General features: G+C 41.0%; 1 protein-coding gene and 1 long non-coding RNA gene across 5 annotated transcripts in view; one reads left to right on the top strand and one right to left on the bottom strand.

The window, feature by feature from the left end:
• Positions 1–24,684, bottom strand: part of LOC125463059 (cilia- and flagella-associated protein 54-like) — a 437,943-nt gene that overhangs the window by 33,613 nt on the left and 379,646 nt on the right. Inside the window, exons 60-62 of the mRNA XM_048553715.2 lie at positions 12,115–12,259; positions 8,024–8,125; positions 773–914 (exon numbers count right to left, since the gene is read on the bottom strand). Of these exons, the coding sequence (XP_048409672.2) occupies positions 773–914; positions 8,024–8,125; positions 12,115–12,259 (389 nt within the window). The remainder of the gene's footprint in view (positions 1–772; positions 915–8,023; positions 8,126–12,114; positions 12,260–24,684) is intronic.
• LOC125463061 (uncharacterized) overlaps positions 1–24,684 on the top strand; it is a 172,379-nt gene that overhangs the window by 55,948 nt on the left and 91,747 nt on the right. For 2 of the 4 annotated variants that reach the window (XR_007249745.2, XR_007249746.2), the window contains exon 3: positions 19,923–20,016. The exons of the other annotated variants lie outside the window; for them this stretch is intronic. This is a non-coding gene — a long non-coding RNA (uncharacterized LOC125463061). The remainder of the gene's footprint in view (positions 1–19,922; positions 20,017–24,684) is intronic. 4 annotated transcript variants of the gene reach the window in all.

Raw genomic sequence — 24,684 nt, 5'->3', positions numbered from 1 at the left:
CTTAGGATTTATCTACTTTGATGCGATTTAAGACTTCTGGCACCACCTCTTCTGTAATGTAGACTCTCTTCGAGACATCACTATTTATTTTCCCAAGTTCCCTGGCATCCATGCCTTTCTCAATGGTAAATACATACATGAAATACTCACTTAGGATCTCACCTGTCTCTTTTGGCTCTGCACACAGATGTTCTTGTTGATCTTTAAGAGCCTTATTCTCGCCCTAGTTACCCTTTGCCTTTCATGTACTTGTAGAAGTACAGGATGGGAAAACTGTATTGGGTATTGGGATTGTGGGGTACTGCATTTCTTGCCCCACAAGCATAAACTGTTCTTCCCCTACCACGGGCTGCTACTGGGAGGCTGATTCCTCATGCAGTGGAGAGACAGCTTTAATCCACCACTGGTAAAATGCTGGAGGCCTGGTAAAACAGCCCTTACTATGGTGGACAAACTGCCTGAATACGGTAACGCTATTGGTAAACCTCCTCAACAGCAAGATGTGCTTGGGGAACATATCCAATCTGGCTCCCTCTGATTCTGTCATTTCTGGAAAATTGCAGGCTGTAAGGTCAAAGCACATTAATAGACTGAATCAAAACAAGCCTTAGGATGATCTGTATGATAATAACGCAGTATATGTTTAATCATTTTTAAAAGGAGTGGATTTTTATAAGGTTAAGTGTCACAGTAAATAATAATGCCACAATGATTTCTTTCAAACTCTACTACATGATTATGAGTATTGAAACAGGGGAAGCAAAGTTCTTACCGGTTTCAAAATCCTGATATGATGCCAAAATGTCCAGAATTACGAATTCAGGCAATTCTTTTTGAACTAAATGTTTTATACTTTCTTCACTGATTTTCTTGTCTCTAGTTAGTATTTGGGAGTTGCGTAGCGTTCTGATGATCTAACCAGCAAATGACATTTGTATGTAAGAGTGGAAACATAGCAATTTCTGTTTACATTGCATCTTTAGCACAGTAAAATATCTTAAGTTGACTTACAAAAGCACTAACTATTAAAATTTGACACCAATCTTCATGAGAGCAGATAACATTTTTGAAAATCATATTTTGTATGCTATATAACATGGAACTAGTGGCTAATAAACCAGGGGACATTTGTATATATGTGTACCAATGGAGCCACATTCACGGATGCACAGAAGAGTCAGGTTCTGTCGAACACAACAGCAACCTCGGAAGTCTTTTGATCTGACATTGTGGCAGGTATGTTAAAAACAAGGCTGTGGATGCCACTTATAGGTCGCGCAAAGAGGTTGTATAAATGCAGAGGCACCCGAAGTCATTCTTTAAGCAATAGAAAGCAACAGCACCAAGGCAGCAGTAGGTTAAGTGCAGTAACATCAGCAGTGTGTGTGCAGGAGCTTCTTCTAGTTCATTGCAGCCAGCTGATGTCACAAGCTGCATCTGTGCACGCAGAAGTACTATTTGGTATTATGGACAATCACTCCATAAAGACACAGAGCTCTTTGCTTTGCAAGCCTGAAGTATCATTATGTCAAAGATCTGGGAATCAAAAAAACAAGGAAACACGACATAGTGGCAGTAGTAGGTAAACCTAAAGCATTTTAAACAAATGTAATGCTGATTGGTGAAATTGATCAAACTGGCATCAGAGACAGAAAGAAATCAAACCTGAGTCCATCATGCAAAATCAAAATTTAAAGGTTTACTTGCACTGCAATGAACACACAGCAAACTACCCATAATAAACTGAGAGGTGATAATATTGTAGATACATTTGAGTTTTTTTTAAAGTCACAGTTGGCATTCAGTAGTTTCCTGATGGCATTAATAATGACGAAAGGGTCAGCTATATATTTCTGTGTGCAGGAGACAACACACTACATTTATTTAACAGCTAGGAGATTACTTAAGATGGCACAAATCCAGACAAGACTTTTGAAAGATTTAGCACTTATTTCTAGCGAAAATGAAATTATTTGATGCACTAGGATAAATTTCAAGGCCTCAGGCAGGAGTTAGCTGAGTTTTTTGACAATTTTGTAACAAGGCTGAAGTGCAGCCAGAATATGTACATTGAACAGCAAAGCTGAAAGACCAATAGATCAACTAATTTGAGGCTATACATACTCTGAAGCACAGAAAGAGCTAATGAGAAAGAACAAGCTCACAATATTGATGACTGTGGACACTACCAAGGCACAGGAAGGCCTGAGAGGGAGATGAAGACACTGACTACCCAAATGGCGAGCCTTCAATTAATCCGAGGGAACGGCAACAGGAGTGACACAGCAAAACAGCAACTAAAGAATGTGCACCAGCTTGAGAAAAAGACATCCAGGAACTATGAATGACACCATGAATTCACAGACAGAAGGAATGACCCACATTCAAAATAATCTGGAGAGCTTGTTAAAAGGCCAATCCCTGGGAAAAGATGGACAGAACAAAGAAAGATTGTCATAGATGAGTCACTAGAGAAAGGGAACAGCAGGAAAAAAAAAAGGAAGATGCTAGTGAGTTTGAGAACACAATGGATGTAAGCGATACAACTGCTTCACATGTCTGGACGCGACAGTTCCCAAAGAAAGAAAAATATTACTTAATGATTCAGATCAGGAAGAGGGTGACAAATAAGCCCACATTAAATCTGAAGGTGAAGACATACTGGACCACAAAGGGTCAGACAATACCAGAAGATCTTTCCTGAAAATTGGAAGAAAGGAATTCAGAAACAGAACACTGTCATGCTAACAGCATACAGAGGGATCTGGAATTTGACAGCTAAGAGCAACCCAAATCAGAGGAACACAAAAAAAAAGTGCTGTTAGCTGAGTGATCTACCTGCTTTACTGGAGTTAAGCATTTATGAAGAAGTGTAGATTTTCTCAGTAAACCATGGAGGGGAAGGAGATGACACATGAGGATAAAGTGAAAAGTACACTCCATTCAGATTCAAAGATGTGATGCAAAAGGTACACAGTGTGTTTCAATGAAATGGTTGGTTGTTTTGAAGTCTTTATCATATCAGCATTGACCCAATGATTCATTTCCGACATGAAGTACGAATAGAACTCAAAGGAAGACTTGTAAGAGAACACCAAGAAATAGAAGAAAAGAAAGTGATTGCAAGAGTGACAGAACCTACAGATTGGGTAAATGTGGGGGCAGAGAAGTCAGTTGGAAGCTAAGAATTTTTGCCTGGATTCAAAAAATGTCAACTAAATCTCAATAAAGAACAATCACTATACAATTTGAATGCTGGAAGAAGTCACACCAGCACTGGCATGGCGAAGGTTTCCAGCAAGCTCAGTGCCAGAAATGGCTGTTGGAACATGAAACTACACACTGAATCTTCACTGTTGACAATATTCATCCTAGCTTTATAAAGGTACAAATTTCCTGCATCTGCCGTTTGAGCTTAATGTAATACAGCAAAAGTAAACAAGACATACAGGGAAAACTTTGGAATAGAAGCTCTGAGGATGAGAGAGAAATAAAACAGCTAAGGGGTCTTAGGGGGATATGGGGAGATGGCAGGAGAATGGGGTAAAGAAACATCAGCCATGATTGAATGGCAGAGAAGACTTGATGGGTCCTCATTCTGCTTCTGTATCTTATGGTTTCATACCACATATGTCAAGATGCACAGCGAAGCTCAGGAGCTGATGGAGAAGATGTAGCGGACTAGTGGTCAGGGTCACAATACACCAACTTAGGAGTGTATGGACCAGACCAGACCCCCTCAAAATATGTTAAGAAGGTAGCCTAGACCCTAATGTTTTCTTATTTTAAAGGTTAAATGTTAGGTGCTATGTTCAGGATGCAATTTGATTGGTCAAACTATTGAACGTTAAGCAAAATACAGTTTATTCAAACACTATAGTCAAAATACAACAAAAGAAAGAACTTGGAATAACAAGTCTATTAGTAAACTTAACAGAATAATATATACAGTAACTATTACTAATTATGTGTTCCAATCTAGCAACATCTCAAAAATACACACTTGGCATAAGGCAACTTAAGAAAACAGATTTTGTCTCACATGCAATCAGTATCCTAGGAAGAGAACTCACAGCTTTTGGCTGTAATCTAGAGAGGGAAAAAATAGCTTCCACCTTTTCAAAACTTCAACAGCAACTGCTGAAAACTAAACCTAAAATCCCTTTTTCTGTGGGTAGGAGCTTGACCACAGCTATTCAGGCTGCTTTAATTGTTAATACAGTGTGAAGCTGGAGGAACCACAACAGGTCAGGCAGCATCAAAGAAACAGGGCAGTCAACATTTTGGGCCTGGACCCTTCATCAAGAAACCAGAATTGAAGACATGTTTCCAAAAGTGCCCTAACCAATGTCCCGCACAGCTACAGTATGACATCCCAACTCCTATACTCAATGCACTGACCAATAAAGACAAGCGTACCAAACACCACCTTCACTACCCTGTCTGCTTGCGACTCCACTTTCAAGAAACTATGAACCTGCACCCCAAGGTTTCTTTGCTCAGCAACAATCCCCAGGACCCTACCATTAAGTGTATACCGACTGCCCTGATTTGCCTTTCCAAAATGCAACACCTCACATTTTACCTAAATTAAACTCTGTCTGCTACTACCCATCTGATCAAGGTTCCATTGTTCTCTGAGATAGCCTTCTTCTTTGTCCCCTACACCATCAATTTTGGTGTCATCTGCATACTTACTAACCAATTCTCTATATTCATATCCAAATCATTTTCAAAAATGATAAAATGCAGTGGACTCAGCAATGATCCTCAGGGCACACCGCTGGTCACAGACCTCCAGTCTGACAACAGTCAGACTACAAATGTTACTCTTTCAGGCTTCAGAGTTATGATTCCAATCTGAAATTGAAGATAGAGAGAGAATTGGTGCTGGCAGATACCATATCACTGTTCTCACTACAGGAGAAACATAAGACAGAAGATTGAGGTATAAAGACTCATCACCTATTGAATGTAACACCACTGAGAAGGTTCAAATTCAAAACTAGACAGCAAAGATAAGGAGTTACAGATAATTTCTCAGAAAGTGATTGAGGGTAGACAATATGGACAGGATGGATCATATGGAAACTATAAATATCTATGGCCACTTGTTCAAAAAGCAATGAAGTAGGTAAAGTGTATCTGATATTCCTCAACCTTGCGTTCTAAAATGAGCCTCATGACTGCTAGCATTATGGAATATCTAACCAAGTCTAATACATTTCTGATTTCTCCATCTTGTTTCTTTTGTCTCCGTGGTAATTTAAATCATGCTCCGCTTCCATTTAAATCATGAAGTGTAATTCTTTTTCTATATTGAAAAGCTTCAGTGAGTGCACAACGCTTATAACGCTGGATTCTGAGTAAATGAAAAGTGGAGGACATTATAAATAAAACAGTAATTAAATGATATTAACCTTAAGATGGAAAGCCTGTATATTATAGGAGAAAGAGTAAACCAAGGGAGATAATGAATTCCATAATTCTCATAGCAACAAGCATGGATACATGACCTGAAATCTCTAGATCATGAAAAGCTGGTCAAATATCCTTCCAGCTTTCACAGAAAAATTTCCCAATGCATTTACTATCTGTCTTGGTTGTCTGTTACTCAAATACACCACTATCTACATTTGTGTGAACTGACTAAATCTAAACTAACTTACACTTTCTCTCTTCTATTTCCCTCTTCTTCAGTTCATCACCTCATGACTTGTCAAGACCTCAGCCATGTTAACAGAATTTAGTGTATATTTTCCCTCAAAGATTCTGAAAAATAATTTCATGTGAGAGGAAATGCTTCCAGTCACTTCAAATCAGTCCTCAGAATTAATAGATGATGCTGCATATACAGGACAAAACTTGCTATTCAGCCTAAACAGTCCAGGCCAATGTCTGTAATCCATTTGGGTATCTGGTAGTACTTGCCTTGGACACTCCCTGTGAAAACTCTTGAGTTTTACATTTTCACCACTCTCAATGGCAAGAACTTTTATCCTTGAATTGCCTAATCTGATTTCTAGGGGTGACTATCATATATTGATAGCCTTTTGCTTTGCTCTTCCCACAAGTGGAAACAGTCTTTTGCTTGGATTCTTACAGCTCCCCAAGGATGTGTTTAATAGATGAATAGGGGGCATAAACCTGGGCACAATGCATTGGGTATCTTTCCTGGCACCTATTCTCCTGCCCCTGCCCACACTATTGTTTTATATACAGCAGTGGAGATGGGGGTTAGCCACTTGCCATTGGGTTAATGGAGCCTCTTAAGTGACCAATCAATGCTGCTTAAAGGCCACGTTCTGCCCTAATGCAGTTTTTCATGCGGTTAGCAATGGAGGAAGCCAGGTTTGAATGATGCCAAGTGCTTTGCCTGGAGTTAGTGATGAACAAGGGTGTGGTGCCTACATTACAGAGCGAAGGTTCTGTCAGATGCCCACCCAATATCTGTTCCCTGAACCCCATTGGTCCCCTGTCCCCACCCTTACAAAGGTTTCTTCTGTCCTTCTATGTTGTGCACCATAGCCGTTACCCACTTGATACCTTTACCAGAACCTTGTGACGTAGTCCTCTTGACCCCCCCCCCCCCTCCCCACCACAACCACCACCATCACCACTTTTCTTCCCAAGTTGGCTACAGTGACAATCTCCGTGGGGGATTGGCTGCAATCCCAGTAGTAATCACCATTCTCAATGGAACTGCCGGGACCAGGGAGATGCTGACTATGAGTGTAAAGTATTTTAAAGTTTGTCTGTAATTTTCATTCACAATAACTATATGCAAATCTGATAATATTACAACCATGTACCAAGGATCATCGCTGGGATCTCTGTTGTTTGTAATATACATAGATGATTTAGATGAAAAAGAAGATGGTATGATTAGTAAGTTTGCAGATGAACTGAAAATTGGTGGAGTTCTGGATAGTAAGGAAGGTTATCAAAAGACACAGCAGGATATAGATAAGTTGGAAAGTTGGACGGAGAAATGGCAGAAGGAGTTTAGTCCAGACAAGTGAGAGGTGATGCATTTTAGGAGGTCAAATGTAAAGGAAAATTACACGGCAAATGGCAGCACCCTTGGGGTCATTGATATACAGAGGGATCTTGGGGTGTAAGTCCATAGCTCCCTAAAAGTGGTAACACAATTGGAGAAGGTGGTCAAACAAAGTGTATAGAATGCTTGACTTCATTGGTGGGGGCACTAAAGTTGGCAAATTTTGTTGCAACGGTATAAAACTTTAGTTCTGCGACATTCAGAGTATTGTGTGCAATTCTAGTCACACTTTTGGAAGAGTGTTCAGGCCTAGGAGTAGGTGCAAAAAAAGGCTTATGAGGATGTTGCCTGGATTTGATTGTGTTTGCTAAAAGGAGGTTGGACAGACTAGATTCTTTCAGAGGCTGAGGGGTAACTGACAGAAGTATATAAAATTATGAAAATCACGGATAGTTGGATAGTCAAAGTCTTTTTTTCCAGGGGGAAATGTCAAATGCTTTGGGCCACAGGTTTACAGTGAGAGGGGAAAAGTTTAAGGGAGATGTGCAGGGCAAAGTTTTTTTACACAGAGGCTGGTAGGTGCCTGGAACATGCTGCCAGAAGAAATGGTGGAAGCAGATATGTTAGCAAAGTCTAAGAGGCATTCAGACAGACAAATGAACAGGTAGCGAATAGAGGGATATGGACCATATACAGGCAGATGTGAGTAGTTGAGAATGGCATAATTAGCAGCATAGATATAATTGGCCAAAGGGACTGTTCCTGTGCTGTATTGTTCCACGTTCTGTTCTATACTCAATTTCTATCTCATCATGTTTCTCATCATTACTGAAGGATTTCCAAGTTTTCTACAATTGGATGAGAAATGCCTATTATACATCTTAGGCTGTAACATGTGTCTGAGTTCCATCTCAGGATATATAACTTCTCCCAAATGTCATCCAATTGCTGTCTTTTACACAGATCTTGCGCAGACAAGCAAATGATGTCTAGCACAGTTTAGTCTGAATAATTTGTACAAACCTCATTTGCAGCTCTAATGGCAGTCCATGCCAGCATTTTATATTTTGAAGGCTGCCTCAAAACATGTTGCAGTATTTCTATCAGTCTTCCCTGGCCAGTAACCTGATTAGGAAACAAAGTTATATAAAAAATAATTTAATAAACTGGTTTAATGTTAAATTTGTCAAACCATACATTCTCAAGCAGAGAAGAATTAATTATAAAATATGCAAGAAATCAGGTTGAACCTAACCTGATTATTGGAGTTAGCACCAGGGACCCAGGTTCAATTCCAGCCTTGAGCGACTGTCTGTGTGGAGTTTGCACATTCTCCCTGTGTCTGCATGGGCTTCCTCCGGGTGCTGTGGTTTCCTCCCACAGTCCAAAGATGTGCAGGTTAAGTGGATTGGCCATGCTAAATTGCCCATAGTCTTCAGGGATGTGTAGATTAGGTGGGTTACTAGGGGGATGGGTCTGGGTAGGGTACTCTGAGGGTCGGTGTGGACTTGTTGGGCCGTAGGGGCCTATGATTCTATGAATAAGTTCAGCAATTGTTTTAAGGGTATGAACTAGATCAGCACTCTTCTTTCACTTCTGGGGCCTGACGTATTCAACCAATATTGATGGAGTGAAAGTGTCCTCTTTGCTGGCTGCAGGCTTTACTCACACTAAACTTGGAGAGGCCCAGTCCAGCTTCTCTTATGATGAACCACGATGGAGACATATCCTAAATTTGGAATACTGGGATTGAATCATCAAACAGATTGGCAAGTGTACACAGAGCCAACCCAAGAGATCGATCTCGAAACATTACTGTGTTTCTTTCCTGTAAATGGGCTGTCTTGTCCTGTCGTGGAGGTCTGCTTTGGAGTCTTCTGGGTATTTCAGCAGCCTAGCGTGAAGGTGTAGTTCTGGCACAGAGGTCTTGGTGTGGACACCACATCCTTTCTTTGGAGGCGGCTACCTGGTCTTCCCACAGCCCAGGAATGTCTTGATGTGGAGGTCTTGTCTTGGAAATGCATGGTAGGTTTGGCCTGGTTTGCCAGAGTATCCCGAACCCAGGAATTGTTAATTGAACCATGATGATCTTTTACTTTTATTCTTATTTAGGACTTCTGTCATTAATTCAGTCACTATGATATGGTGACGTATAAAACTTTTCACTATATTTTTAGTAAAAGCACACATGACAATAAATTGTTGTTCTATTCCAAGTGCTGTTTGATCATTTCCAGCATGTTCTTTTTGTTTCCCCACTTTCACGTGAAATAGCACTACAGTCCAGAGGGGGCGCATTTTGAAGTTCTTAAAATCATTGGATGAACCAGACAGAACAAATCTTGTCTTGTAGCTTATCTAAAAATTTTCATTAGCAGTATTGTCTACTCACCATTACTATTTTTTGCCTAAGTACAGGAAAAGACACAAAAGGGCTGCGATTGCATTAAACGATAGTAGATATTTATCTTCCTGTACATTTAGATACTTCTAAGATGATTTAAAAGACTTTTGGGATACTTGCCTTTAGTGGTCAAGGCAATGATTGTAAGAGCAAAGAGGTTACAATGGGGCTGTAATTAGCATTAGTTAGCCACAGCTGGAGTACCCGTACCATACTGGTTGGTACATTATAGAAAGGTTGTGACTGCACTCAAGAGGGTGCAGAAGAAATTCACAAGGCCGTTCTGAAGAAGGGTCTCTGAACTTGAAGCATTAACACTACTTTTGTTCCGAAGCTGTTGCCAGACCTGCTGAGTTTGTCAAACAATTTCTGTTTTTGTTTCTCCAGAATATTGCTTGGGTTGGAACAATTCAGCTGTCAAGAGACTAGATAGGTCGGAGTTGTTGCTTGCACTTCAAGGTTTTTGATAAGGTCCTGCATAGGAGACTGATAATCAAGGATCCAAGGAATTTTAGAAAATTGTATAAAGAATTGGCTGAGTGGCAAGAAGTAGAGGTGATGATTGAGGTGAGAAGTTTGGAGCTGGAAGAGCACAGCACACAGAAACTTTTCTGCTCCTCTGATGCTGTCTGGCCTGCTGTGCTCCTCCAGCTCCAAACTGTGTAATCTCTGACTCTAGCATCAGCAATTCTTACTATCTCTGAGTGATGATTGACGGGTGTTTATCTGAGTGCAAATGTTTTCAGTGGGGTCGTAGGGGGCTTATGGTATACGTAAATGATTTAGACTTGAATGTAGGAGGGTTGATCAGTATGTTCTCGATGGTACAAAAATTGGTGGGACGGTAAATAGTAAGGAGGATAGCATTAGCCTAAACTAAATATAGACAGCTGGCCAGATGAGCTGTTCAATGTCAAATTGAATTCAATCTGGATAAATGTGAGGTGATGCATTTGGGTAGGACAAACAAGACAAGGGAATATATGACGAAGGGTAGGACCCTGCGAAGCACCGAGAGTCAGAGGGACCTTGATGTGCATGTACGCTGGCCCCTTACGGTAGCTAGATAGGTAGATAAAGTGATTAAGAATGATTTATTAACCGAGACACAGAGTTTAAGAGCATAGGGATTGTACTGGAAATGTACAAAACATTGATTAGGCCACAGAGTATTGTAGACAGTTCTGGAATCCATTTTATAGTTGTGATGTGATTGCAATGTGAGGGAGCAGATGAGATTTACCAGGATGTGGCCTGGGCTGGACAGTACTATTTATGAAGAGAGTTTGGATAGACTGTTATTGTTTTCCTTCGAGCAGAGGAGTCTGAGGGGGGACATGACTGAGATGTACAATATTATGAGGGACATAGGTATGGTAGATAGGAAGAAACTTTTCAGCTTAATGAAGGGATCAATTGACAGAGGCATAGATCTATGATAAGAGGCAGGTTTAAAAAGGATGTGAGGAGAACATTTTTCACCCAGAGGTTGGTGGGAATCTGCAACTCACTGCCTGTAAGGATGATAGAGGCAGAAACCTTCATAAGATTTAAGAAGTATTTAGATGTGCAGCTTCTGTGCCAAAGCATACAAAGCTATGGGGTAAGTACTGGAAAATGGCATTAAAATTGTTAGGTGGTTGTTTTTGACAGGTACAGACACAATGGGCCTTTTTCTGTGCTGTAGATCTCTATCCCTCTGCTTTCCAAAGAGTAGGGAAGGCTGAGGGGCAATCTGATTTATGTGTATCAAGTGCATAGATAAGGTAGATAGGGAGAAACGTTTTCCTTAGTAGAAACCTTTCCTCCTTGATCAATAACCAGGGTCCTCAGTTTTAAGCTCAGGAGCATTTGATGGGATTTAAGGAAATGTGTTTTTTTTTATTCTCGAAGGTGGAACTCACTGCCTAAGAGGGTGGTAAAGGCAGGAACCCTCAAGACAATTGAGCAATATTTTGATGAGCACTTGAAACACCATTGCCCATGGGGAATGCAGGAAAATGGATTAGGATAGATAGATAACAGGTATAGATACGATCAAAGGGCCTTTTCCATCCTGTAGAAACTGTATGAGTCTGACTATTCTACACCAACACTGAACACAGGTTTCCTTGATCATTTTTACCATGACCATGACTCTCCCACCTTATTTACATAGTTTCAAATTACAACTGAACAATTGCAAAAAAACGTTCTGGTGAGATAAAGGGACCAAAATCTGACTTACCACTCTAGACTTTGTTTTTTTTGAAGCAGAATACACTAATTATGTTTAGAGAAACAAGTTAAGTGAGCGATGTGTGAGTGCTATAATTTTGAAGTTGAAGAAGACATTTTGGTGATGTGTCAGGTGGGTATTAGGAGATTTGAGGGACACTCTTATCCAGAGAATAGTATAAACAGTTAGACGCGTGTGTTGTTTTAAGAGGGTGAATACCTAAATCAGTTGATTTCTCATCTGTATTAATTTCCCTGTTTTCACATTTACAAAGTATAACTCAAAACATGAATATTGCATGAAGGCAAAGTACCGCAAAGGCTGGAAATCCAAACACACAGAGAATGCTGGAGAAACTCAGAAGGTCTGGCAGGATCTGTTTGGAGAGAAACATTGTTAGCATTTCAAGTCTAGTATGACTTTCATAGAACATGAATATTGCAACTCTGCAAGCTTTTTATCAGTCATTTGTGATAATCTTCGAATTCTTACCCTTCTTCTAGGTTGCTTCGCAACTACAATGATTCCTGATTTTAAAGTTGCTTTGCTTTCTTGTCCAAGCTCTGCTTCCTTCTCCTCCACCTCGTCAAGGTAAAAGTATAACAAAACAAGTTCCAAATATGATTGCCTGATCAACCTACAAGATTAAAAAAAACATGCTTTTTGCATTGGTCACATGTAGCATGTTAGCAGTCTTTTAAAAAGCAGCACATAGTCAGGGAAAGTTGCTAAATAAAAACCAAAAGATCTGAGAATGCTGTAAATCAGAAACAAAACAGAAGTTGCTGGAATAGCCAGCAGGTCTGGCAGCATCTGTGAAGAGAAATCAGAGTTAATGATTCGGGTCCAGTGACCTCTCCTCAGAAATTCTCAGAAACCATACACTCACACATACGTACACATACACACACACTGTCTCACATAACACTCATACAGACCCTCTCGCACACGTGCACACACGCGCACCCACACACACACACGCATGAACACGCACACTGTCTCAGACACAAATACTCCCTCACACTCTCTGTCTGACACAGACCCACACACATGCACTCACACACTCTCTCTCTCCCTCACCAATGTTGTCTATATCATATGCTGCAGGCAAGGATGCCCAGGGCATTTTTTCTTGGCGAAACCATGCTAACACTATGACAATGTACAAATGGACACTGTTCAAAAATGTGTCTTGATATCTCTTCTCTCACTACACCTGAGGAAGGAGCAGCACTCTGAAAGACAGTGTGTTCAAATAAACCTGCTGTTGTGATTTTCGACCTTCTGAGGAAACGTCACCTGAAAGATATGGGTAGACTATAGCCTAGTGGTATTTTGATAGACTATTAATCCAGAGACCCAAATAATGTTCTGGGGACCTGGGTTCAAATCCTGCCATGGCAGATGGTGAAATGTGAATTCAATAATAATTTGAATTAAGAGTCTAACAATGACCATAAAACCATTGCCGATTGTCAGGAAAAACCCATCTGGTTCACTGATGTCTTTTAGGGAAGGAAATCTGTCATCTTTACCTGATCTGGCCTACATATGACTCTAGACCCACAGCAATGTGGTTGATTCTTAACAGCCCTCTGGGCAATTAGGGATGGGCAGTAAATGCTGATCCAGCTAATAATGCCCACATCCTGTAAATGAATAAAAGAAAAATTCTCTTCTCAAATGCTGCCAGACTTCCTGAGCTATTCCAGCAACAAGAGAACAAAGTGTGGAGCTGTATGAACACAGCAGGCCAAGCAGCATCTTAGGAGCACAAAAGCTGATGTTTTGGGCCAAGACCCTTCCCTGGTGTCAGCTTTTGTGCTCCTAAGATGCTGCTTGGCCTGCTGTGTTCATACAGTTCCACATTACGTTATCTCAGATTCTCCAGCATCTGCAGTTCCCATTAACTCTATTCCAGCAACATCTGTTTTTGCTAAGGAAAGATGCTATTGTTTTACGGGTTCGATTCCACCCTCAGGGGACTGCCTGTGTGGAGTTTGCACATTCTCCCTGTGTCTGCGTGGGTTTCCTCCCGCAGTCAGAGATGTGCAGGATAGATGGATTGGCCATGCTCGATTGCTCATTGTGTTCAGGGATGTGTAGATTAGGTGGGTCATAGGGGGATGGGTCTGGGTGGGATGCTCTGAGGGTCAGTGCGGAGTTGTTGGGCCAAAGGGCCTGTTTCCCCACAGGAGAGATTCTATAATCTATAATTCTATACGCTGTGGGCAAGCCAGGAATAGGAAGGTTGCCCAATTTCTCTGATACATTTGTGGAGGCAGCTGGTTGAATAAGGCTAAACATGATGATTATGAGGATCAGAGGTAGGAACAAGATATTTCACAACTATATGGAGACTGGTTTTACTGTAGCTTCCAATGTAGATGTGAAGGATGGTAAGATTAATTAATGTACTGTTTCCAGTTCATATCCTGTGACAGTCATACAGGCTTCACTCAGGTCTTCCACATCTTTTCTAAATCATTACCAATCAGAATAACCTTTGGAACCACTTCAGTATCGTCTAAATTCACAGCCACTCTTTGAGGCTTCCCTGTGAAGTTAGAAGAGAACTGTGATACTGATATCGCTTGTCACAAATTGTTCTTCTCATCTTAAAGGAATGGTTAATGAAAAGAACAATGTACTTATCATCATGGGATACAGTAGCAGAGATAGAATGAGTGTGAGATACCAGTCTAAAGATGGTACCACTGCTAATAGCAGAGTGGAGAAAGTCATTGACCACCTTCTTTCAGTTCTGGGTATTCCTCTAGATGGCTAGGGCTGCTGTAAAATGGGTAGCAACCTTGGATCAGGATGACATGTTCTGTGTCATGGCCTCCATTGCTGTTCCTAGGGTAAAAGGAAGTTTTGCCTGTGCACCACCTGGTACAATAGGGTGTCCAGGACCCTGCCTGCAAAACATGGCGCCGATTTCCCTCAGGCTGCCATTTCAAATGCTTTAGCATCATCAACACTCCAGTTACTTCCTCAAACAATTTGATCAAATTTGTCAAATTACCCTCCCTTTATAAATCCATCCTGACTGTCTCTAATGTCTGCCTTTCCAAGTGCAGAAATATTCTGTCCCTCCAAATTCTTTCTAAAACTTGTCTACCACTAAGGTTATTTCCAACTGGTGTGTAATTTCCTAGTCTATCTCTCCCTCCCATTTTTTAATAATGGGACAACATTAGCAGTCCTCTAATCCTCAGGCATCTTATCTGTGGCCAGAAAGACTTTGACTGCCAGCGCCCTGGATTCCTCCTCCCTTGCTCCCCTCAGCAGCCTTAGATACATCTCTTCTGAGCCTGGGGATATACTTACTTGTAAAGCTGCTAAACTTACTCTTATCTCTTCTCTCTATATTAAGTTCTTTCAATCTTTTGGTCCTATACCCTCACATCGAGACTGTTGTAATCCGTTCTCACAGTGAAAATTGATGCAAAGTATTTATATGGAAGACTACATCACCATCTTCCAGGTCCACACACACGTTACGTCAATAGGTTGAATCTCAGCCTGAAAAAACGTCTTTGGGTTTTACAACATGAGGTGTAGTAAGTTCTCTAATTGTATCTTACCAAACCCACCTGCCCCTATGATATCTCATGTCTGATTTTTGCCACCTTTTACCATTCACCTTTCTTGAAACAACTCTCCCGTCTATGGATATCCTAGAATTCATCAGGATCCGAATACCTGTATCATCTTTAAAATCCTACTTTGCACCTGGAAAACACTGTCAGAATGATACTGGCCTTGGATACGGCAGACAGGGGGACATCAGCGCCATAGTTTGCAGACAGTGTCCTAGATACCCTATTGTACCAGGTGGTGCAAAGGCAGGGCTTCCTTTTATCCTATGAACAGCAATGGAGGCTATGACACAGATCATGTCATCTTGATCCAAGGATGCCAGCAAGGTTACAGCAGTCCCAGCCATCTAGAGGAATACCCAGAACTGAAAGAAGGTGGTCAATGACTTTCTCCACTCTGCTAGTAGAAGTGGTACCATCTTTAGCCTGATATCTCACATTCATTCTATCTCTGCTACAGTACCCACCTTCTACCAACGCCCATGCTCTCCAACCAATGTTCCCTCTAATCACTATCACTGCTATCACTGCTTAGAGTTTTAGCACTGCCAAATACAGATACATTGAATTTCATTTCCAGAAGTCACAGCGCAGGATACGTTAGCGAGAACTAATCTCACTGTTGCTGGCAGCAGTTTTCACCACTCACTGTCCTCCATCCAAGTACCAATAACAAAGCATACTGTCTGCATAGCCTACTCATTTGTTTGGGATGCCTAACTACCTGCAGCAACATTAATAATTGTCTCCTGACTTTCATCCACCTACCTCCTCACCCCAGGCAGACAACAGCCCAGAATAGGGCAGAAAGATTTAAGACGGTTGGTGGGCTGCCAGTCATTAGACCCCCTCCACCCTTATAAGGGGAGAATCCTGACTGATCATTGGAGGGGCCACTCTGCTCCTGAGCTCATTACAGCCTAATTTCAAATATGGACAGAAGTGCTGAATCAAAAGGTGAGGTGAGTGTGACCGCCTTTCACATCAAGGTTCAATTTGACCTACTGTGGCATCAGAGGCTATAGAAATGATGGAATCAATGCTGTTTGATCAATGCTATTTGATACAAAGCAAAATGATTATGATTGTTGGAGGTCAGTCACCTCACATTCAGGATATTTCTGTAGGTGATCCTCAGGGCAGTATCTTGCTACATCATCAGCTGCTTTACCAATGACCTTGCTTCCATCATTAGGTCAGAAGTAGGGATGTTTGCATAATAATCAGCATTATTTATCATTCCTAGAATACTAAAGCAGTCCATGTCCAAATGCAACAAGACCTGGACAATATCCGGGCAAGGGGTGATAAGTGATAAGTAGCACTTGAGTCACATAAGTGCCAGGCAATGACCACCTCCAACCACAGACAACAAACATCCCTTGGCATTTGATGAGTTACTCTGAGAGTTACCATTGATGAGAAGCTGAACTCAACTAGCCATATAAATACTGCAAATAAAAGATTAGATCAGAGGCTAGGAATCCTGCAGCAAGTATCTCACCTGAATCTTCAAAGCCTATTCACCATCTACAAGTCACAATCAGGAATATGATGGAATACTGTCCACTTGCCTCGTTAAGTGTGGCCCCACCAACACTTGAAAAGTTTGATACTTTCCAGGAAAAGGTACACTGTTAGATTTATACCATATCCGCAAACATTCACTCTCTCCACCGCTGATATTCAGTAGCAGTGATGTGTACTATCTATAAGATGCATCAGAGAAATTCGTCAAGGCTCCTTAGACAGCACCATCCAAACCAGCCTCTAATATCTGGAAGGACAATGGCAGCAGATATACGGGACCACCAGTATCTGCAACTTCCCCTCCAAATTACTCACCATCCTGACTTAGAAATATATCACCGTTCCTACATTGTCTCTGGGTAAAAATTCCAGAAATTCCTCCCTAACAGTATTATAGATATACCTACACCAAAAGGACTGCAGTGGTTTAAGAGAGAAACTCACCACCACGTTCTCAAGGGTAGTGATATGTAGTGGCTGAGCCAGCAAAGCTCACATCCCATGAACACGATTTTTTAAAATCTTGTCCAACCTCCAAACACCAATAATGGTTTCAACCCAGCAGGAATTGTTGGTGTAACTATCAATGCCACTGTTAGTTTATTTACCATGACAGTTTCATGACTACTTAATTGTGTGTTAAGTGTACTTTGAATAAACGCTTAAGTATTGACAGTTTTATGAGCATCTTAGATATGGCGTTAGAGAGCTTAAGTATTCTGCAAGTAATGGATACTAGGTTGATGGGATTAGGGCGGTGAGAATATGTGAAGGGGTGTGTGGTCATGGGGCTTCAGAAAGGTTTAAGAGTACAGATTAATTATGTCACACTCATCCACAGATCTGAGCCATTGTCTCAGAAAAAACCAGTGGGTTTCTAACTTGTCTACCTGGAATCCATTTACTTCACAGTGCTCCAATGCCAGCCCATCCCAGCACCATGAGGACAGTGTTATTAGGCATTCTAAGTAACAGGCATTATTTAATGTTGGGGAATGTCTTGATTTGCAATTTGCATCTCAAAGATAAAAACTCGGTCTTATTACTGCTGTTATTAAGTGATTTCCAGCATCTTGACCCAGAGACAGTGAAGGAACAGCAATTTTGTTTCAAATCAGGATGGTGAGTTCTATGGAAGAACACTTCTGGGCATAGAAAAAGCTAGCTTCCAAGCGGTCTCATGGCACAGTGGTAGTGTACCTATCTCACTAGAGGTGTGTAACTACATCTTTAAACAAGCTCATTAGAAAATGTAAATAAACTGTGTTCCATTCTCTCACCTTTGGTGTTATTGCACTGCCCTGATGGCCTTTTAATTAGAAACATAGGTGATTTAGTGGCAGGAATAGCAGGTGAAAAGTTATACAGGTGGGAAAAAAACCCATTGAGTTGTATGTGAAAGCACTTCCAGAAAGGATAAAAAAAACAGAGCTGCGCTCCTGCTGGGAAGACTGGGTTCAAGTTCCACCTTCCCTGGTGATGTGTCGTTATGTGTCTGAATGGGTTGGTTCAAATGACTATAAATTGGCTCTCAAATATTGTAATCATAGCACTCCTCTGATCTTTCAGGAAAGTAGTACTTCTCCTTCCCTGCTTGTATCTAGTAAGGATTGCTCAAAACAATAAGAGCAGGGTTCCTATCTCCTCATGGGACTGGCCAAGGCAGCCATCAACAGTTCCAGGTTATGGGACATGGAGGGAGTCAGTTCCCAACATACTGCCTCTCAAACATCAAAGACACCAAGATAGAAGAGGATGAAATAATGGTCTCCTTTGACGTAACAGCCCTGTTCACATCCATCAACATCAACCTGGCCAAAGAAACACTGACGACACTATTAGAAGAAACAATGACACATACACCAGACACCACCAACCTCATCAGCAAGGACAACATCATCAAGCTAGTGGACCTATGCCTTACCACCCACTTCACTTTCAATAACAAAACCTACAGACAAACCAACGGTACCCCCATGGGATCTCCGATATCAAGGTTCTTAGCAGAGGCAGTAATGCAGAGACTCGAACAAACAGCTCTGCCAATCATTCAACCAAAACTTTGGGTCCGCTACGTGGATGACACCTTTGCCATCACTAAACAAAACAAATTACAGGAAACCTTCAAGACCATCAATAATACCCTTTACTGGCATAACATTCACAAAAGAGGAGGAAAACAACAATAAACTGCCATTCCTAGATGTCACAGTAGAGCGAACAGCCAATGGGGAACTTCAAACCAGCGTCTACAGGAAAACAACACATACGGACCAAATACCGAACTACAGGAGCAACCATCCCAACACCCACAAACGAAGCTGCATTAGAACATTATTCCAACGAGCCACCACACACTGCAGCACAGAGGAACTACGAAGAGCAGAGGAAAATCACCTATACAGTATATTCAAAAAGAATGGGTACCCTATGAACACAGTCCGCCGATTTCTCAGCAACAAACCCAAACAAACAGACAAAACGGGCCCAGAAACCATAACCACTCTCCCCTACATCAAAGGCATTTCTGAAATGACTGCCAGACTACTCGGACCTCTTGGCATCAGCGTAGCCCACAAACCCACCAACAACTAAAACAGCAGCTAATGAACTTGAAAAACCCTATACAGACAACAAGCAAAACAAACGTCATCTACAAAATACCTTGCAAGAACTGTGACAAACACTACATTGGACAAACTGGCAAAAAGCTAGCCACCAGGATACATGAACATCAACTAACCACAAAACGACATGGCCCACTATCACTCGTATCCTTACATACAGATGAGGAAGGACACCACTTTGATTGGGACAACACATTCATCCTAGGACAAGCCAAACAGAGACACGCACGAGAATTCCTAGAAGCGTGGCATTCCAACCGGAACTCCATCAACACACACATTGATTTGGAGCCAATCTACCAACCTCTGAGAAAAAGAACAGGAAATGACATCACTAACCCAAGGAAACCTAAACAGATAAATAGAAAGCTGGACATAACACCAGTTCTTCATTGGAGGCTCACTGATGATGTTACCTAGAATGGTGACGAAACGTCTGAAAACTAACCTTCCAGCTCAGCGAGCAAACTCACGCCCAGAAACTCAACCTGAGCTACAACTCGTCTCAAAACTTGCTAACACTGCCTCTCTTTCACAGGCTACGTTCAAGCGAGGGTATCCTTGGAGAGAGAGAGAGAGAGAGAGAGAGAGACATATCTACGAACATTGTTGATGCCCTAAGAGAAAGGCAGGTACTGTGAGGACTTTATTTCCTCCTCCAACTCTATTTTAATTTAGTCCGCTGCCTCTCTTCCTACCCTTTCACCACATAGTTTTATTGTTTAGTTGTTGACTGTTTAGTAGTTTAATTGAGTGATTTGGTGGTGACATTTCCATAAAATAAAAGCAAAAGAGAGCTAAGATGTTTGGATTTCTTGTGTCATGGTGGTAGTGTCTCAATGTCTGGTCCACAAAGCCTGGGCTCAAGAGCCACCTGCTCCATAGATGTGTCATAACATATATGTACAGGTTAATTAACAATATCTATACTGTAGGCAATACTGGTGTCAACTGAGCTGTAAAGAGAGCTAAGTTCTTATATGATTTAGGCAGTACGATAACTCAGTGGTTGGCATAGCTGCCTCACTGTGCCAGGGACCTGGGTTCAATTCCACCTTCAAGCAACTGTCTGTGTGGAGTTTGCACATTCTGTGTTTGAATGGGTTTCGTGCAGGTGCTACAATTTCCTCTTACAGTCCAAAGATGCACAGGTTAGATGGACTGGCCATTGTTAAATTGCCCATAGTGTTCAAGGGTGTGCAGGCTAAGTGGATTAGCCATAGGAAATGTAGGGTTACAGAGAAAGGGATAGGGGTGGGAATAGGTGTGCTGCTGTTTGGTGGATTGGTATGGGCTGAATGGCCTGCTTCCACGCTGTAGGGATTCTTTGACTTGGTGGTGGATTTCAAAACAAAAAAAAAGCTGGGTTATGTCTCAAAGCATTTAGAGAAAGGTGGGCACCAGGGCAGCTGGTGTGTATTATCTCCCCTCCAAAACTATTTTGCTTCAACCCTTCCATCATTCCCTACTTTGTCCTTTATTTCTGTTATTGCTGAACACCCCTGGTGGGTAGTTCTTATTATTTGTTCTTTGACTGGTTTGTCAAACAGGTGGTTTAATGGCAGACTATTTTTTTTTTAAAAAGTGCTGTATTCACTTCTCTTCCGTGGCCACGTTTGTGCTTGGGGTCTTTGGAGAGGGAGGAGTCCCCAACAGCATCCTTAAGGCCTTTAAGATCATAAGATGTAGGAGCACAAGCCAGCCATTCAGCCCACTGACTCTGCTCCATCATTCAATTAGTTCATGGCATAATCCTCAACTCTATATTCCTGCTTTCTCACTCTAACCCTCGATTCCCTTACTGATTAAAAATCTGTTGATTTCAGCTTTGAATATATATAAATGAGCCAGCCTCCACAGCCCTCTGTAGTAAAGAATTCCATGGATGCACCACCCTCAGAGATGACGTCATTCCCCATCTCAGTCTTAAAGTGGCTAACCCTTATTTTGAGATTATGCCCTCTGGTCCAAGACTCTGCCACTAGAGGAAACAACCTTTTTGCTTCAAACCTGTCAAGTCCCCTAAGAATCTTGCATGTTTCAATAAGGTTATTTATCATTCTTGTAAACTCCAAGGAGTTCAGGCCCAACCTACTCAACCTTTCCTCAGCAGCCCCCCCCCCCCCACACACGCACACACAGCTGCCATCAACCGAATGAAACTTCTCAGGAATACCACCAGGCCAGGATGTATTTTCTTAGATAAACTGTTTCAGCTGTGGCCTGACGATTGCTCTGTAAAGCCTTATCAAGACTTACCTAATTTTATACTCGATTCCCTTCTAAATTAAGACTATTTGTCTTCCCTACGACCTGCTGAGCTCGAATGCCAGGTTTTTGATATTTATGCATGAGGACTCCCAAATCTCTCCGTCCTATAGCTTTCTAAGTCTTTCTCTATTTAAATAACGTTCAGCTCTTCTATTCTTCCTGCCAAATTGCACAGCCTCATATTTTGCCACATTATATTCTTTCTGCCAATTTTTTTCCCAATCTCTTAACCTGTCTCTCTCCCTCAGCAGATGTTTTTAATCATCTTCACTGCTTGCTTTCCCATCTTTACTTGTGTCATCCATGTTCATTTTCCTCATCCAAGTCATGAATGTAAGCCATAAATATTCATGGCCCCAACACCGATCCCTCCACTAGCTAAAGTTCCCACTCTGAAAATGTGCTCATTATCCCAACTCTCAGCCTTCTAATAGTTAGTCAATTTTCTATCTATGCTAATATAATACCTCCAATACCATAGTTCTTATTTTATTAAGTACTCCAATGTGTAGTAAATTATCAAATACTGTCTGAAGATCTAAATACATTACATCCACTGTGTCCTTTTTATTTATCATAGTTATCTTCAAAAATTTTTAATAAATTTGTCAAGCATGATTTCTTCTTTGTAAAACCATACTGACTCTGCCTGATCATATTATTGTTGTGAAGTTGGGTAGAGTGTTTGTGGTTTGGGAGGCAGGGTGTTAGAATTTGATGTTTGTGAAATGATAGGAGGAAGAGTGCATGATCCCTTTAAACGATTGTGTTTTTCTAGGCTTGGAGATTTTTTAAAAAGTCTGCAAAAAACAGCAGAGAGTTTCTGAAATTAAATCATTTATACTAAGGGCTGTGTGGTTAGCAACCCAGGCAGTAGTTTGCTTAGGCAACCAGTTTGATTATCAGCCAATTACTTTAAACCTGCACTGAGAGACTAAAACACAATTAAATTTAAAGTCTGATGGTTTTGATAACTTAGGACCAATCTACTGTAAGAAACTGATAGGTCATCAAAGGTATAAAAGAGGAGGGTAATTGAAAAATTGGTGTGAGAACAACTATAATCTAATAGAGTTAACAACCCATCAGCTTTAAAGAGAAAATCACTGGCTCTGTAAACTCTCTAAAATCTCTAAACTCTCAGAATAACCATCATCGAACTAAAGGCATGGCTTTAGCTAATATTCCTGACACAAGAGTTCTATGGAGAGAGGCGTTCCTGACTGAGGATCAGCAGAGAGGGCACTGAGCACTCCAGAAGATGTATCCTGGCTGTAATTTTGAAAGATTAAGTTTTAATTTTTAAAATTATTTTGGTAGATAAGTGTGACCTGTAATTATTGGAACAGCATACTATTAGACTTGTTTTTTATTCGGGAATATTTAGTAGTTAATGGGGAAATTATTTGGTTTGTTAGCAGTTCTATTAATTTGTTCACCGTTACAGTTAGATAAATAAATTGTTGCTTGATTATACAGTGACTGTCAGGAGTTAATTTCATTTAACTTCCCCTTTTGTAAGATGGGGAGGGGGGGGTGAGAGAAGCAGGTTATACCACTTTTCACATTTCTTTTGACAGATTATAAGGCAAGGTGTTCCTCTGTGGGTGTTTCAGTTTTAGTTATCAGTCAACCTCTGCTTTATAACATTATGTATGTCTAAATGATTTGCAATTACATTCTTTATAATTGACTTTAACACTTTTTCCAAATAACTGACATTAAGCTAACTGACCTGTAGTTAGTTATCTGCTTTTTTGGACTCCTTCCTTTTTTGAATAAGTGTTGGAAGTTTTCTAGAATCTAAAGATTCCTGGAAGATTTCTACCAGGTCTCTGTAACTGCTTATTTTAATATCCTCAGGTACATCACATCATGTCCAGGCCATGTATTGCTCTTTAGCACCATCAGTTTCCCTATCACTTTATTCAATGTCGCTGCCATTCCCTGGTCCACAGCCTCATTTCTACATTCGCTTTGGCTTTTCTTTCCATTTTGAAGTAGTTAAAATCACAGTATCCCTGCAGTGTAGAAACAGGCCCTTCGACCCAACAAGTCCACACTGACCCTCAGAGAATTCTACCTAGATCCATCCCCCTGTAACTCACTAATCTACAAATCCCTAAACACTACAGGCAACTTCGCATGGCCAGCCACCTGACCTGCACATCTTTGGTAGCTATTGTTTGTTTTAATATTACTTACAAAGTTTACCCCAAAGATATTCTTCTCTCTCTTTATCATGGTTTTTGATAGTCTTTGTTGGTTTTTAAAGTTTTACAATTCCTCTGGTTTTACAGAAATCATAGAATCCCTATAGTGTGGAAACAGATCCTTCAGCCCAACACTGACCCATCCCCCTATAACCCACCAAATCTCCACATCCCTGAACACTACAGGTAACTTTTAACATGGCCAGTCCACCTAGCCTGCACAATCTTTGGACAGTGGGAGGAACCTATGCAGACACGGGAGAACATGCAAACTCCACACAGACAGTTGCCTTGCAGTGGAATCGAACCTAGGCCCCGACGCTGTGAGGCAGCATTCTTAAACACTGAGCCACCATGCCACACACGTAATCATTGCCACATTGTATGTTTTTTCTTTCAGTTTGGTGATATCCTTAAGTTCTCTGGATAACCATGGTTGGCTTATTCCTTTGCAAGAATCTTTCTTTCTCAGCAGAATGTATCTTTATTTTGAGCCATAAGCTATATTTTTAAACATCTGCTACAAAGCTGGGTAGGAGGGTCAGCTGTGAGGAAGATGCAGAGATGCTTTAGTGTGAGTTGTACAGATTGAGTGAGTGTAAATTCATGGTAGATGAAATATAATATGAATAGGTGTGATTCATTTAGGTAGAAAAAAAACAGGAAGACAGATTATTATCTGAATGGCAATAAATTGGGAAAGGGGAGCTGCAACAAGACTTGGTTGTCCTTGTACACTAGTCATTGAAACTAAGTATGCAGGAACAGCAGGCAGTGAAGAAGGCAAATAATATGGTACCTTTCGTAGTGAGAGGA

This window comes from Stegostoma tigrinum, chromosome 25 (genome assembly GCF_030684315.1).
Source record: "Stegostoma tigrinum isolate sSteTig4 chromosome 25, sSteTig4.hap1, whole genome shotgun sequence".
Lineage (NCBI taxonomy): Eukaryota > Metazoa > Chordata > Chondrichthyes > Orectolobiformes > Stegostomatidae > Stegostoma > Stegostoma tigrinum.
This window is presented reverse-complemented; position numbering and strand designations above follow the sequence as displayed.